The sequence below is a fragment of the Protopterus annectens genome, chromosome 12.part0 (assembly GCF_019279795.1).
Source record: "Protopterus annectens isolate FY-2018-M chromosome 12.part0, PAN1.0, whole genome shotgun sequence".
NCBI lineage: Eukaryota > Metazoa > Chordata > Ceratodontiformes > Protopteridae > Protopterus > Protopterus annectens.
The window spans coordinates 298,406,669-298,420,222 of record NC_056746.1 but is presented as its reverse complement, the minus strand read 5'-3'; the positions used below and the strand labels follow the sequence as shown (position 1 = coordinate 298,420,222).

Sequence of the window (13,554 nt, the reverse complement as noted above, 5' to 3'; positions counted from 1 at the left end):
ATATATTTGAATATTTATTTGCCTGCAAAATTCAATAACTGGAACCAGGCACTTTGTGAAGACCCTGGGAGCAGTAGATAAGCTAAAGGGCAGTGCAGAGAACTGATAATGCAAGTAGCCTGCTTTGAAGCGGAGGTACCTTCTGCAAGATTCCCTGATCTTCTGCAAGATTCCCTGATTGGGATGTGCAAATATGCTTCTTTTAAATCTAAAGTTGCCAACCAGGCATCTTTGCCTAACATAGGAAGTAACTGGTGAAGAGTCAGCATCTTGAATTTTGGAATGTCTAGAAAAGTGTTTGCAGTAGACAGGTCCAGAATTGGACGCCATGATTTGTCTTTTCTGGGTACAAGAAAGAGCCTGGAATAGAAACCTTGTCCCTTTTCCTCTTGTAGTACTGGTTGAATAGCCCCCATGTTTAAGAGGGAAGTACTTGTTTTTGTGCCTCTGCCCACTGGTTTGGGGGCAGGTCTGGCCACCCGTTTGGTGTTTGCAACGTGTGGAAATTAAATCTGTATCCCTGGGACACTATATTTAAAACCCATTTGTCCTGGGTTATGAGTTCCCAGTTCTTTGCATGAAGAGCAATCTTTCCCCCCAAAGGGGCGGCTAAAAGGTAAGTGCTTGGTAATTTTAAAAGGAAGTCATTGAGACTGTTTACCATAGGGGGTGTCTTGTTACTTCCAGATTTGGAAGTGGAGGCCCCCCATTGCTTAGTTCTGAGAGTCCCTTGGGACTGAAACATGGTGCTTTTGGAATGTCTGGGTTTGGCTTGAGAGGATCTGGAAGGAGCTGGAAAAGACCAATTCTTAGTAGCCCAGTGCTTACTAAATCTTGGAGGTTGCACTTGTAAGAAATCTTTAACAGTTTGCATAGATTTAGCTTTATCTTCCATCTTTTTTAGAACTTATTCAGCCTTATTGCCAAACAGACGGTCCTGATTTAAAGGAGCATCCAACAATTTCGCTTTAACATGATCAGGCAAAGATTGCTCCTTAAGTCAAGTATGCCTTCCAAGCACAGACCCAGTAACAGCAGCCCTGCAGGAGGTCTCTAAAGAATCAAAACCACATTGCAAAGTATGTTTTCCCACTTGTTCAGCAGAATGCAATAAATCCGGTAAATCTTTATTTTCCACACAGTCAGGAAACAACATAATTTTCTGTTTAAGCAGTCCAGTAATAAGCTGTTGATATTTTAACATGAAATTGGCAGTTTAAAGCCCTGATTGCCAAGGTTGCAGAAGTATAAACCTTCTTACCCCATCTATCCAGCGCCCTGGAGTTACTATCAGAAGGGGTAGGATTTTTAGCAGTAGAAGCCTTAATGCCCTTGGGCCCCTGAGAAATGGTTTCTGGATCTGCAACAGGATTTTTGAAAAGGAACTTGTGTGACTCAGGTACCCTGTAGTATCTGTCAGGTTTACTAGGAGCTGGAGGCAGGGAATCAGGGGCCATACTGGATTCCGAAAAAACATCACCAACAATGTCTAGCACAGGAGGTACAGCCAAGTGCCTATGCTGAGGTAGAAGAAGAAAATCCCTAAGCCTCTTTTTTGAATCAGAAAATTCCTGACTTTCCCAGTGGAAATGCTCCCTTAAGGTATGTAAAGTTTGCCCAAAAGAAAAATCATCAGGAGGGGAAGCAGAGGGAATGGAATCCTCTGCATCAGTATCCTCATAAGTAGGTATGGGCAAATCCAGGTCATTAGAACAATCAGAAGAAACAGAAACCTGATCAGAAGATTCATAATCAAGCTCAGCCCTGGGTCTCTTAGAGGGTGGGGGTTGACTACACCTGATTAGAGTAATTAGATCTTCAGCCATTTTGATAATTTGTTTTTTAGGCACAGGGGCCTGAACATGTGGCCTGGGCGTTGGTTTTTTTAGACATAGATCGAAATTTAGGCCTTAGTAATGAAGGTGGAGTCGATTTAATATGCAAGTCTGTAGGCCTGAATACACCCTCAGAAGCCGGTGCCTGCACAGCGGCTCCGGACCCATCCAAGGTAGAAACATCCACGGGTTCCATAGGTGAAGCCTCTCGCGGCATACAGGACTCCAAATGGGTCTCAGTAGAGGCCTGCGAATCAGAAGTAGCGGGAATCAGGGGCTGAGAAAGTGCCTCACTGAGTACCGGCGAATTGGCGACTGGCTTAGGAGAAGCGTTGTTGGCAGTTTTGGACCTCGGCGGCCTGTCTCTGTCTTTATCTTTGCATTTTTTTGGAATTCCGGTAGTTGAATGGCTAACAGACATTTCTGGATAATTAAACTGAGAACCAAAATATTTAGAGGCAAAAATGTACCGATGACGGATAGTGCGCTGATTAAATAAAGCACAAAACCGACAGCAAGGTACATCGTGGTCTGGGCCTAGGCAAGGAATACAGTACGAATGAAAATCTTTGTGAGGTATTTGCTTTCCACAAGTAATGCAATTATTAACTTTTACTGACATCGGTAAGGAGCAAGAAAACATTTCCCCAACGGGGTACTTAGCTTTAAGTTGAAGACTTCGGTTCTGAAACTCGAAAACGAAAGTTTCAGGAGTCGGCTGACCGGCACTTGCGAACTGCTTCTGCTACCACACGGTAAGAAAGACTGATGTAATGGCGTCGGATGCATGTTTTATACCCCTGACGACCTGACATCATGGAAGAAGGGACAGCAACCGACGCAGGACCCAAGACTTTGTTAATCAGGCCGACTGAGGCAACCTGCCAGCAGATTACCCAAATGTAATGACTGCAACAGTGAAACACGAAGAACATCATCCATCTGTTCCCAGGAAAATACATCCCTTGGTCTGGAAATAGTCTCTGAAAATGAGAAGGCCTTTGTCTGTATAACACATCAGGCTCACTATCAGGAGAATCAAGAGTCCTGGTCTACAGAATCCTCAGGTGATAAAACTCTGTCTCTGTCAACAGAGAGGAGGATCCACTGGCATATAAGCAGAAATAGCTGCTAAATGCACCTTAAGGGACTCATAATCCTGAAATAGCTCACACAAATATTTTAGGGATGTTAAATTCAAGGGGCCCTCTGTTCCCATCTATACATCACTTAGAAAGCCTCATCCATTTGTAAACATAACATTTTCTAGCAGTAGGTTTTCTGACCATTTTTAACACCTGCTGCACATGCTCAAGAATCAAGTACCTACACAGAATGAAGACTAAATCATCCAGGCTGTCAGTTGAAGTTTCTCCAAACTGGGATGCACCAAATACTTCTGAGAATATGGGAGTAAATCCAGTGTATGATGATATCTGCAGTAACTGCTCTTTGCCATTACAATTAGAAGGCAGAACCAAGATTCCCTGGGCCAGTAGTGTGTCACCACAATAATCCACAGCATTCCTTTCTTAATCTACAGAAGTACTTTGTGAATCAGTTGAAAGAATGGAAATGCATACAGGAACATTCCCATCCAAGGGAAGGAAAATAATTCTGTCCTCCAAGCATGGCAGCAAGGATGCCTGGAAACTAATTTCTCCAGCTTTGTGTTATGAAAGGAGGCAAACAGATCCATTTGAAGTGTTTCCCATAGCTGGACTAGATCTTTAAACACCACTGCCTTGAGCTACCACTCGTGCAGGTTTGCCAAGGATCTACTAAGTCTGCATGCCACAATGCTTTGCTCTGAAAGGATGTAGGATGCCTGAAGAGTCAGAGAATGGTGTAAACCCAGCTCCCAGGCCATCACTACCAACCAGAACAGAGGAGGATAAAGTTGCACTTCCTTCTTTGTTGAGGTACCACATCACTTTGGTGTCGACTGTAACCACAAATAGAGGATCCAGAGTCCATAAGTGGTGAATGACTTTCAAGGCATGGATCACTGCCAACATTTCTTTGATACTGATGTGCTTCCCCATATCCTTGGACCTCTAAATGACTTGCACTTGCACTCCCATTGACACAGCTCCCCAGGTGAAACAGGATGAATCTATCTGGATGGACTAAGCAGGAACAGGTGCGAAGAATGAAAGTTCTGGACTGAGACTCAGCTGTGCCACCCACCACTGTATTTCTTGTCTGTTGAAGGCCAGTACCGACAACTATTCCAGGGAATGTAGGAGCCATGTCCAGCAACTTCAAACATAACACTGAATTTTCCTCATGTGGTGAGAAGCTAGTGGTAAAATGAGAATCACAGCCACCATTAGCCCCAGAATTTTTAGGAAATCTCTTGCCTAGGCAACAATCTTCCTGGAGAATTCCTGAAACATCATCTGGTAGGACAGGGCTTTGTCTTTATGAAGAAAGGCCATGCATTTGTCAGTGTCGATTGAGCACTCCAGAAAGAAAAGTCTTTGTGAAGGTATCAGGCATGACTTCCGAAGGCTAAATGAACTCTAGCTGGGAGACTAAGGTCAAGGTCTTCTCCGGTGATGCCAAATAACCAGATGCAGAAGCTGTACAGATCAGCAAGTCATCCAAGTAAGGAAAAATGTGAGTAAAAACCTTTCATTCTCTTCAATGGTAAGACAACTCTATGACCCATAAATCCAGCATTTGACTGAGTATAAGATGCAATAACGAAGTCTGGTCTGGTGGGTGAGGGGGAACTCCCTCTGAATAGAGACGGATATTCCTTCCACTGCCACCTGTAACCTTTGCCAATGATGTTAAGCACTCATTTGTTGAAAACCAATGACAGCCTGCCCACCATGTTGAGAGCTAATTTCCAGACAGAGCACCCAGAGAGGAACTTGGAGATGATGGGAGCCAAGCCTTGGCAAAGTCACAAGTTGGAAGGGGGAGGGTACTCTTTTTGGGGAAGGAACCCCTCCTGTTAGGTTTGGTAGAGTTCTTTTCCTGACATTTCTTTTTGGTGCCTTGTTTTTTGTTCAGCTGGGACTTTGGTTTGATAAGCCACCAAAAAGTATCCTGCTTACTGGGGGGAACACGGGGATATGGAACATTTTAGACACATCTTGCATCTGTTTCCTCCATCATTCCAATGTTTTAGGATCTGATTAGCTGCTATACCAAAAGTACAGTTTTGTACCTACCATAAATGTAGATGTTCGAGGATCCACATTGCTGCAGTCCTAACTATTGGGGTAGTCCGCTGTCCAGTCGGCCCGAATACCAAAGTATATGGCTGACGTCGGTCAGGGCGCATTAGACTGACGTCATGCGTCAGGGTACAAATGCGCATGACCGACGTCATATCCTCAGTCTTTTCTTGCCCCAGATGTCAGAAGACCCTGAAAAGATAAGGCCAAAACCCAAAAACTCCAAACATACCTGCACCAAAAATATGTACAATATATACAAAATTAGCAGAAGACAACCTCACCTACACAACCACCCCTAAACACAGAGGGGAGGAGGGAGGGTAAATTGGACTGCAGCAATGTGGATCCTCGAACATCTACATTTATGGTAGGTACAAAACTGTACTATGTTCTTCATTCCACATTGCTGCAGTCCTAACTATTGGGTAGAATCCCAAAGCAGAGGTAAGGGAGGCTGGCAAATCATAAGGAAGCAGGAACTGATAACATGCCTTGCAAAATAGCTGTGGCAAAACCAGCCCTAGACTTAGAGTAGAGAGGAAGGTGATAATGCTTAGAGAAAGTATGCACTGAACTCCAAGTAGCTGCCTCCAAAATATCCTTAGTTGCCACCCCCCTTAAAAATGCTGTTGAAGTGGCAGTAGCCCTAGTGGAATGAGGCCTAATCCCCGCTGGAATCTCCTTGCCATGATGGGAATAACAAAATGCAATGCAACACCCAATCCACCTAGAAATAGTTTGTTTTGACACAGGCTTGCCCTGCGAACTCAAAGCAAAAGAAACAAACAACTGCTGAGACTGCCTAAAATCCTTAGTCCTGCTCAAATAATAACGCAATTGCCTGTGTACATCTAAAGAGTGCAAAATCTTTTCCCCTTTATTTTGGGGTTCCGCATAAAAAGTAGGCAAATGAATAGTTTGGTTTAAAGCCACACTAGAAACCACCTTAGGCATAAAGGAAGGATTAGTACGTAAAGATACCCTATCCTTATGAATGCGGCAAAAAAGACTGAGGATATGACGTCGGTCATGCGCATTAGTACCCTGACGTACTGACGTCAGTCTAATGCGCCCTGACCGACGTCAGCCATATACTTTGGTATTCGGGCCGACTGGACAGCGGACTACCCCAATAGTTAGGACTGCAGCAATGTGGAATGAAGAACATCACAGAATAAGCATCAAGCACAGCATTCACAGTCTCATTTTATAACCCAAGAGAAGGGTTTTGGCTGTGCAATCAACCCTAACTCTTTACCACCACCACTGATGTGGTTGCATTTCTAGACATAGCATTGGTCCCCTCCAAAGTACCCATTGTTAGACTAAAGGTTTTCACTTTATTCTTAGTTACTTCACTATAGGTAGAGTACTAGACCTGAAAATATACAGTCAGACTTGTGTTTTCATGTATGCATTCAGTTTCAGGGAAAGACAGTTCAGAAGAAAGGAAAAGATAATCTTGCTGACTAAGCATGAGATGTGCAGAAATAACAGTTCTCAGGGAAAGCTAAAATGTTCCTTTCTTAAGGGAAAGGTATGTGTACTTGCAATGGAATGCTAGATAAAGAACAGACAGTTGGGCACTGTGGGGCACGTGCAAGACATGGCTTGAAAACTAAGGCTAAAGAGGAGTGTAAAACATTACGGTGTTTTGGTATTATTAAGAACTACTTCAGACACTGTCAGCTGAGTCAGTTAAGTTAGTTTTGGGACTGATATGCAAAAGGTCTTCACAATACAAACACTTGAGCCTGAGTGCCGAAATCAGGTTAAATATCCAACATTAATGGTAGCGTTGTCGCCTCACAGTAAGACACTGTCCGGTTCGATTCTCAGCTAGAGCGTCTTTTGCGTGGAGACTTGCGTGAATGGGCATACCTTCGTTGAAGGTTGTGCGTCAGGACTGGTAACTTGGCACGTAAAATCAACTACCAATCATTAGCGGACCAGAGTTCCACTGTGGCAACCCCTAACCGGGAAAAGCCGAAAGACACAACAATCAGAATATATATTTATATATATTTATCAGCACTGTTATGGTTATCCAACATCCCAGAATTTCTACAGACTTATTATTTATCAGCAATGTTATTGGAGACACTATTCAGATACTGTTAATATCTAATAAGGCATTCTTAACTGAACTACAGTGTCTGAAAAGTACAAAAAGACTTGGCCCATAAAGGAGAGACTGGCACCTGTTCAGCACAAGTTTGCATAATTAACAGATAAAGACATTCATTCCAGCCTCTTTCCAGTTATTAATTCCAGTAAACTACAGTCTTATCAATTCTAACACCCTTTAAACACTGTTTTGTTAATTGAGAAACATTGGAAACAATCTCTTTCACATAGTCTTTCTGCTCAGCGAGTAACAGTGCAGTGAACTTGTCTTAATTATACATACACCTCAACATAAACTTCCACATAAGACACTGACAGTTAAACAATTTAAAAACGATGGTACTGGACTGCACCTGCTTTTTTCCCTGAGATTATAGCCACCTGTACAGTTTATCTTGAGAGACTGGACTTGCTGAAGACATGGCCCATTTATTGTCAAAGGCCACTTGGGACACAGAAGTAGGGTCTGCAGACAAGGGTGCTTGGAGGCCAGGCATGGCCAAACACACCCTGAATTTCTTAAAGACATTTTTAGGCAGAGAATCATTCAGCAGAGGAGAACTGTAAGCTTTCTTTAAAACATCCTCCAATGCTGTGATCAATGGAGGGAAAGTTGCCATGTACGGGGGCCTCATCCTCCAAAAGATCATATATCCTACTGATCTTAGGGGCAGTTGATGATTGATCCCAGCTGAATATATCCCTAAATTTAACCAGCATTTGGGAAAAAGAAAACATCTATTTGGGTTTCTGAACCTGGTTCACCCACAGAGAAAACTGACTGGTTAGACTCTGCCACTTATGAAACCTCAGATTCTGGATCCCCTTCAAAATCAGGATCCTGAGGTGGTTTAACGGAATAGGAGAGCTGGCATTACTCATAACTTGGGCTTGCACCCCACATGAATAACATACCTAGCCACAGCCACTAGCTTACATGAAAACACAGTCATAGATTGCTGCCCTGTAATTTGATGGGTCTTCTCTCTCTTTTCTGCATACACTGCACTACTGGGAGAATCCCTTGGGGAAGATGCATGAACAGTGGTAAAAGATCCTGTACCTCTGAATTCTCCTGCACCCAAAGAGTCAATAGTACAGCCCTGGAGGACTTGACTGACCCCTGTGTCAAGCACTGTTATGTTATTATCACCATACCAGGGGACCTGGAGGCAAAAGGAGGAGAATGGTGTAACAGCCTACCCACAGCTACTGCTGAATCACAACCCATCATCCAAGGCATATTCCTTGATTTACTTTTGTTTTTAGGTGCAAAAGGGGTAGATGCGGAGGGGGGATCCAATCATGAATCCATCAAGTTATTATATTACTCCCTACACCTTACTACCCAAACTTACTCACTATTTTTCTCTCAGCTTATTATCTCCTGCAATCTTTCTTTGTATTAATTGTTATCTGAACTGTTGGTATTATATTTTTAACTGTATTTGTTAAATTATTCTTGTATTTCTGGAGCTTTTCTTCCCTGGCCTCCACTGAAAAATGGATATGTATCCAGTTGGACTTACCAGTTAACAAATGTAAAATAAAATAAATAAATAAGTAAGTTAGGGGACAAAAAATAGCCAGAGCGATATTAATAATGGTTGCATAAACAGCCAGTAAAAAACAAATTCCACTAGTCTCCCTCTAAATAGCAATCCGAAGTCTATTTCTGTGGGGGTACTATTCTGAAGACTGCACCAAATAAAATGACAGTAGTACTGTTCAAAGCACAAAATAAATGCACAAAAGACCCCCAATTTTTGCAAAAAAAATAAAAAATACTAGTTTTAGTCCAAATAAACAGTTGCAGCCTAAAAAGTGTATTATGTATAAAATACAGCATAAAATTATGGAAAATTCCTGTCAGAAAAATTTTACATACAAAATGGCACTAACATTGCGCTTTAAACAAAAAAGTCATTTAAAATGCTATAATCACTTCAATCACCTCAAATAATCATAACCCCCCCAAATGATATGTAAACAAGATTTCCTGTAAAAATTACAAATGAAGCTTTTAATCAATAGAAGAAAACATGCACAATTAACTTGCAGCTCCTGAAGCACTAGGCAATGAGAGGAACTGTAGTAAAAAGGCCTTAGTACAGAAACTCAACTAAACAGACATAAATGTCCATAAAACACATCTGAAGGGTTAAAAGTCCTCAGAAACCACCAATCAAGTTATAGTAAACAATATAAGCCTTATATACACTCAAAGTAAAACCCAAGCATATAAAAAATTCTAATAAGAAAAAAAAAAACAGTCAAAGCAGCAGAATACAGTATTCAAGCTTTGAAACAGGGAGGAAATAAAAACCCAAAAGGGTTTCTTATTTGAGCTCAGCAGCTGAAGAAATCCAGAGTAAGGAGCAATCTTCCAAGAGATCCTTCTCTAACTATGACACTAGAAAACAGAAAGGGCCCTGTCTGTAGAGCTACAAGGCAGTCCATGTACTGTCAGGTGGTCCATTACACCCACGGACAGGCAGAACAGGGATTCTGAGCTTTAGTAGTCTGCCAGAGGAGGATAGCAGGCTAGTACTACCTGAATGCCAGTAAGGCAGTATTGTTTGTTGAACATCAAGAGGTCTCTTTCCCTGGGCACCTTATTATAATCCTCCCAAAGTATCTCCCACATCCAAAATGGATGTTTTTTCCATAAAAAGCTGGGCACTAGAACAACACAGAGGATGCGTCTGACCCTTAGTTCATAGTGGCAGGTCAGGATACACTAGACAAATTTGAGGAAACAGGTAAGTGGTTTGAGGAACCACCAGTGGCCCCTGCAAATTCACCCAATGTCAGCTGGGGTAATGGAAGAGCCCACACAGAAGGCAAGAACTTTTGATTCAATTGTTTTTTTCTTTCTGAGTATGTCTGGAGAAAGATCTGTGGGAGTGGTTTATGTATCCATGCTGCAGCTAGGAAAGAAGGCTGATTGCCGGTAAGTTATGCTTGTACGGATCAGTTGGCAGGCAAGTTATCACTGGCATGCACAAACAGCACACGATCCTTTGAAAAAATAGAGAAATTGCTCAAAGCAGTGCTATACAAGCAGCAGACAAACTTCAGATCTCAATTTAGAAACAGTTTTCAAAAATTAGCTGCTCTGTAAATATGCAAAAATGTAAACGGCAAGTAAACACAAATGTTCACATAAAGTACAATTTTTTTTCCCTTTGAACTTTCCAACTGTCTAGTTTAATAAACTAAAACTAAATAAACATAGGACAGGCCTTACAACACAAAATGACAGTCTGTGACTAAAAAGCTAATTCTTAAGACACACAATAATGATAATCGAGGAACATCTACCGATGTGTGTGAAAAGCCACTATTCTTAAAGTGACATACCCAAATTTCCATCAAAAACATCAGAGACATTAAAAATATAATAAAAACATTATGTGTGTTTGTGTGTGTGTGTGTGTGTGTGTGTGTGTGTGTGTGTGTGCGCGTGTGTGTGTGTGCGCGTGTGTGTGTGTGTGTAACAGTCCCCCCAAAGGGGGTCTCATCTGTCTGACGGGAAGCTCTGGCTGACTGCTGTTCCAGAGAAGCCTCAGAGATGCATTTGCATGAGGCAGCAAGAAAGTTCTGAAGATTTTTAGTCACTCTGGCTGGGTTTATCGTACCCTCCAAGAGGGATTAGCTACTAGGCAGCCAGAGTGACTACGTGGGAGGGGGTTACAGCTCTGAGAATCTAGATGGGTGCTGCATCCTTGGCAAGATATTACCCATAGGCTACTGCAGCAATGAGAATGATGAGCAAGATACATGATCTGAGCCCTTTCTTTGTGAAAACAGACATATACCTACAAGAAAACACTACAGTTTGCATAACGAAAAAAGCACATGGTCAACAGAAGTCAATTACTTTGTAGCACACACCTCATCATATTCTTCTCCAAAACCAGCAGGTCGTGATATGGCATCTGATATCTCCTGGGCTATCTCCTGTTGCTCTGTAATTTCCTGCATCAGTTCGTCAATTTGGTTCAAATCCCTAAAGAAGTGTGAGAGAAAGAGAGAGTGTGAGAGGGAGAGAGACATCATTATTTAAAAATTACACTTTAGAGTTCTCCAGCGTTCTATGCTACCTTCTTTACACTTTCCCCCACATAGGTTGTTTATGTGTTATAACATATGTAACCTCAAATAACTTCATATATGGGGAAAATATGGCATTTTGCAAAGATGATGGTCTGCAGGTAATATGCATGAAGCTGTGACAGTAGCCTCACTCCCCAAGACTCTGAAAAAGCTGGCCAGGTAGGGGTGCTTGTGAGCAAATGATGTCAGCTTGCCCATGCCAAAGATATCTGGGGAGGCAACTAGGTCTGAGTGCACAACTGCCACCTGTTGGAGGACAAACACTGGCTTATGCACTACCGAGCAGTATGGCTGTAATGCAGCCAGCTTGATCGCAATCATATGTTTCCCAGCACTGCAGGCCCTGCAGCATCAGGGTTCTGGTTAGCTGCCACAAGACTGAAATAGAACAAACAAAAACTGAACCAACAGATGAAGATGGCTCACCAGTCTCCTGATCCTGAAAGAATAGAAGTCCTGAACTCTACTTATCTAGGATGGTAAAATCCTTTGAGACAAACCTTGCAGATGACTTGTAAAAAGAAGTTATGTACTCACCATAACGTTCCATCTGAGTAGGTAGCTTCATTTGTCTGCAACCTGTGGGTATCGGATCCGAGCCGGCAGCTTTCCTAGCAAAGATCCGAGCTCCAAGCTTCTCCCCCTACCCATAATGCCCTGCTACCTCCCTCTAACCCTCAGATCGAGTTTGCCATAGTATCCTAGAACACTACTATAACACAAGGAAAACTATCTGAACATCCTAACCTGGTGTCATCTGGAAAGTGACATACCATGATCCTTCAAGGACGAACTACAGGTCAGGTGGATGGAGGGAGGGTTGGTTGAAGACAAATAAAGTTACCTACTCAGATGGAACGTTATGGTGAGTACATAACTTCTTTACCTGAAGTAGTTAACTTCATTTGATCAGCAAACTGTGGGACAGAGTCCCCAGCTACCAACAACTTGGGAGGCCCTTATGGGAGGATATTCCGGAGCACTGCAGAGCCAAAGAACGCCCTTCCTCTGGAAATCAGATCCAATTTATAATGTGTAATGAAAGTGTGGGAAGCCCAAGTAGCAGCTGAACAAATGTCATCCAAAGGGACCCTCGACCAGAAAGCCGCAGAAGTAGCCACAGAACGGGTAAAGTGTGCCCGAACCCACACGGGCTCAGGTCGACCACAGCTTCTGTATGAAAGGAGAATGCATTGTGAAATCCACCTAGCTAAGGTTACCTTAGTTACTGGTTTACCCAAACAGGACTTAGCAAATGAAACAAAGAGCTGTTCTGATTTTCAAAAAACAGCCGTTCTGTGTAAGTAAAATCGTAACTGTCTATGCACATCCAAGCACTGGAGTCTATGTTCTCCTTTGTTTTGATAATTAGGGAAGAAGACAGGCAGGTTGATAGATTGGTTAATATTGGCTTCGGAAGCCACTTTAGGCAGAAAATAGGGGTTAGTCCTGAGGGGAACTCTGTCTTTATGAAAAATGATGTATGGGGGCTTACTGCAAAGAGCCTGAAGCTCTGATATTCTTCTAGCTGAAGTAATGGCAATCAGGAAGGCAGTTTTCCAAGATGCATACTTCAAGTCAACCGAAGCTGCGGGCTCAAAAGGAGGACCAGTCAGAGCCTGTAGAACTAGGGTTAAATCCCATGGAGGGACTGCTTCCTTAACAGGGGGCCTCAAAAGAAAAGTACCTTTCAGAAAGTTCTTGCAGATCTTAGATGATGCTAGGGGGCCAAATTTGTTTCCAATGTGAAAGTGGGAAATTGCTGCCAGTTGAACTTTAACAGTTGAAGAGCTAGCTCCCTGATGGAAGATTTCAGATAAAAAATTGAGGACTGCTGGGATAGGAGTCGTAAAGGGGTCCAAATTCCTATGTTCCGCCCAGACAGAAAAATGTTTCCATTTACTCTTGTAGACTTTTCTGGTAGAAGGTTTATGAGTGGCCACCAGAATGGCTTTAACTGAGGATGAGATACCGGGAGTCCTAGCCATCAAGGGAACTGGATCAACCAAGCTGAAAGCTTGAGGTTGTCCAGGTCGGGGGTCTTCAATCCCAGAGGATGAGAAATCAGATCCGGAAGGGGATCTAAGATCCAGGCAGGATGCACTATATGAGACCGTAGGCAAGGGAACCATGTTTGACGAGGCCAGAATGGGGCTATGAGGATAACTCTGCTCCCCAACCGACGAGCTTTCTGCAAGAACTTTGTCATCAACGGAAGAGGAGGATAAGCATAAAGAAGACGGGATGGCCAAGCATGAACCAGAACGTCTCTGGGGTTT

General features: G+C 42.8%; 1 protein-coding gene across 1 annotated transcript in view; it reads right to left on the bottom strand.

Annotated features, from left to right (window-relative positions):
• The window catches only part of CHMP4C (charged multivesicular body protein 4C), a 537,594-nt gene that overhangs the window by 193,600 nt on the left and 330,440 nt on the right, over window positions 1-13,554 (bottom strand). Inside the window, exon 3 of the mRNA XM_044089371.1 lies at window positions 11,054-11,168. Within this exon, the coding sequence (XP_043945306.1) occupies window positions 11,054-11,168 (115 nt within the window). The remainder of the gene's footprint in view (window positions 1-11,053; window positions 11,169-13,554) is intronic.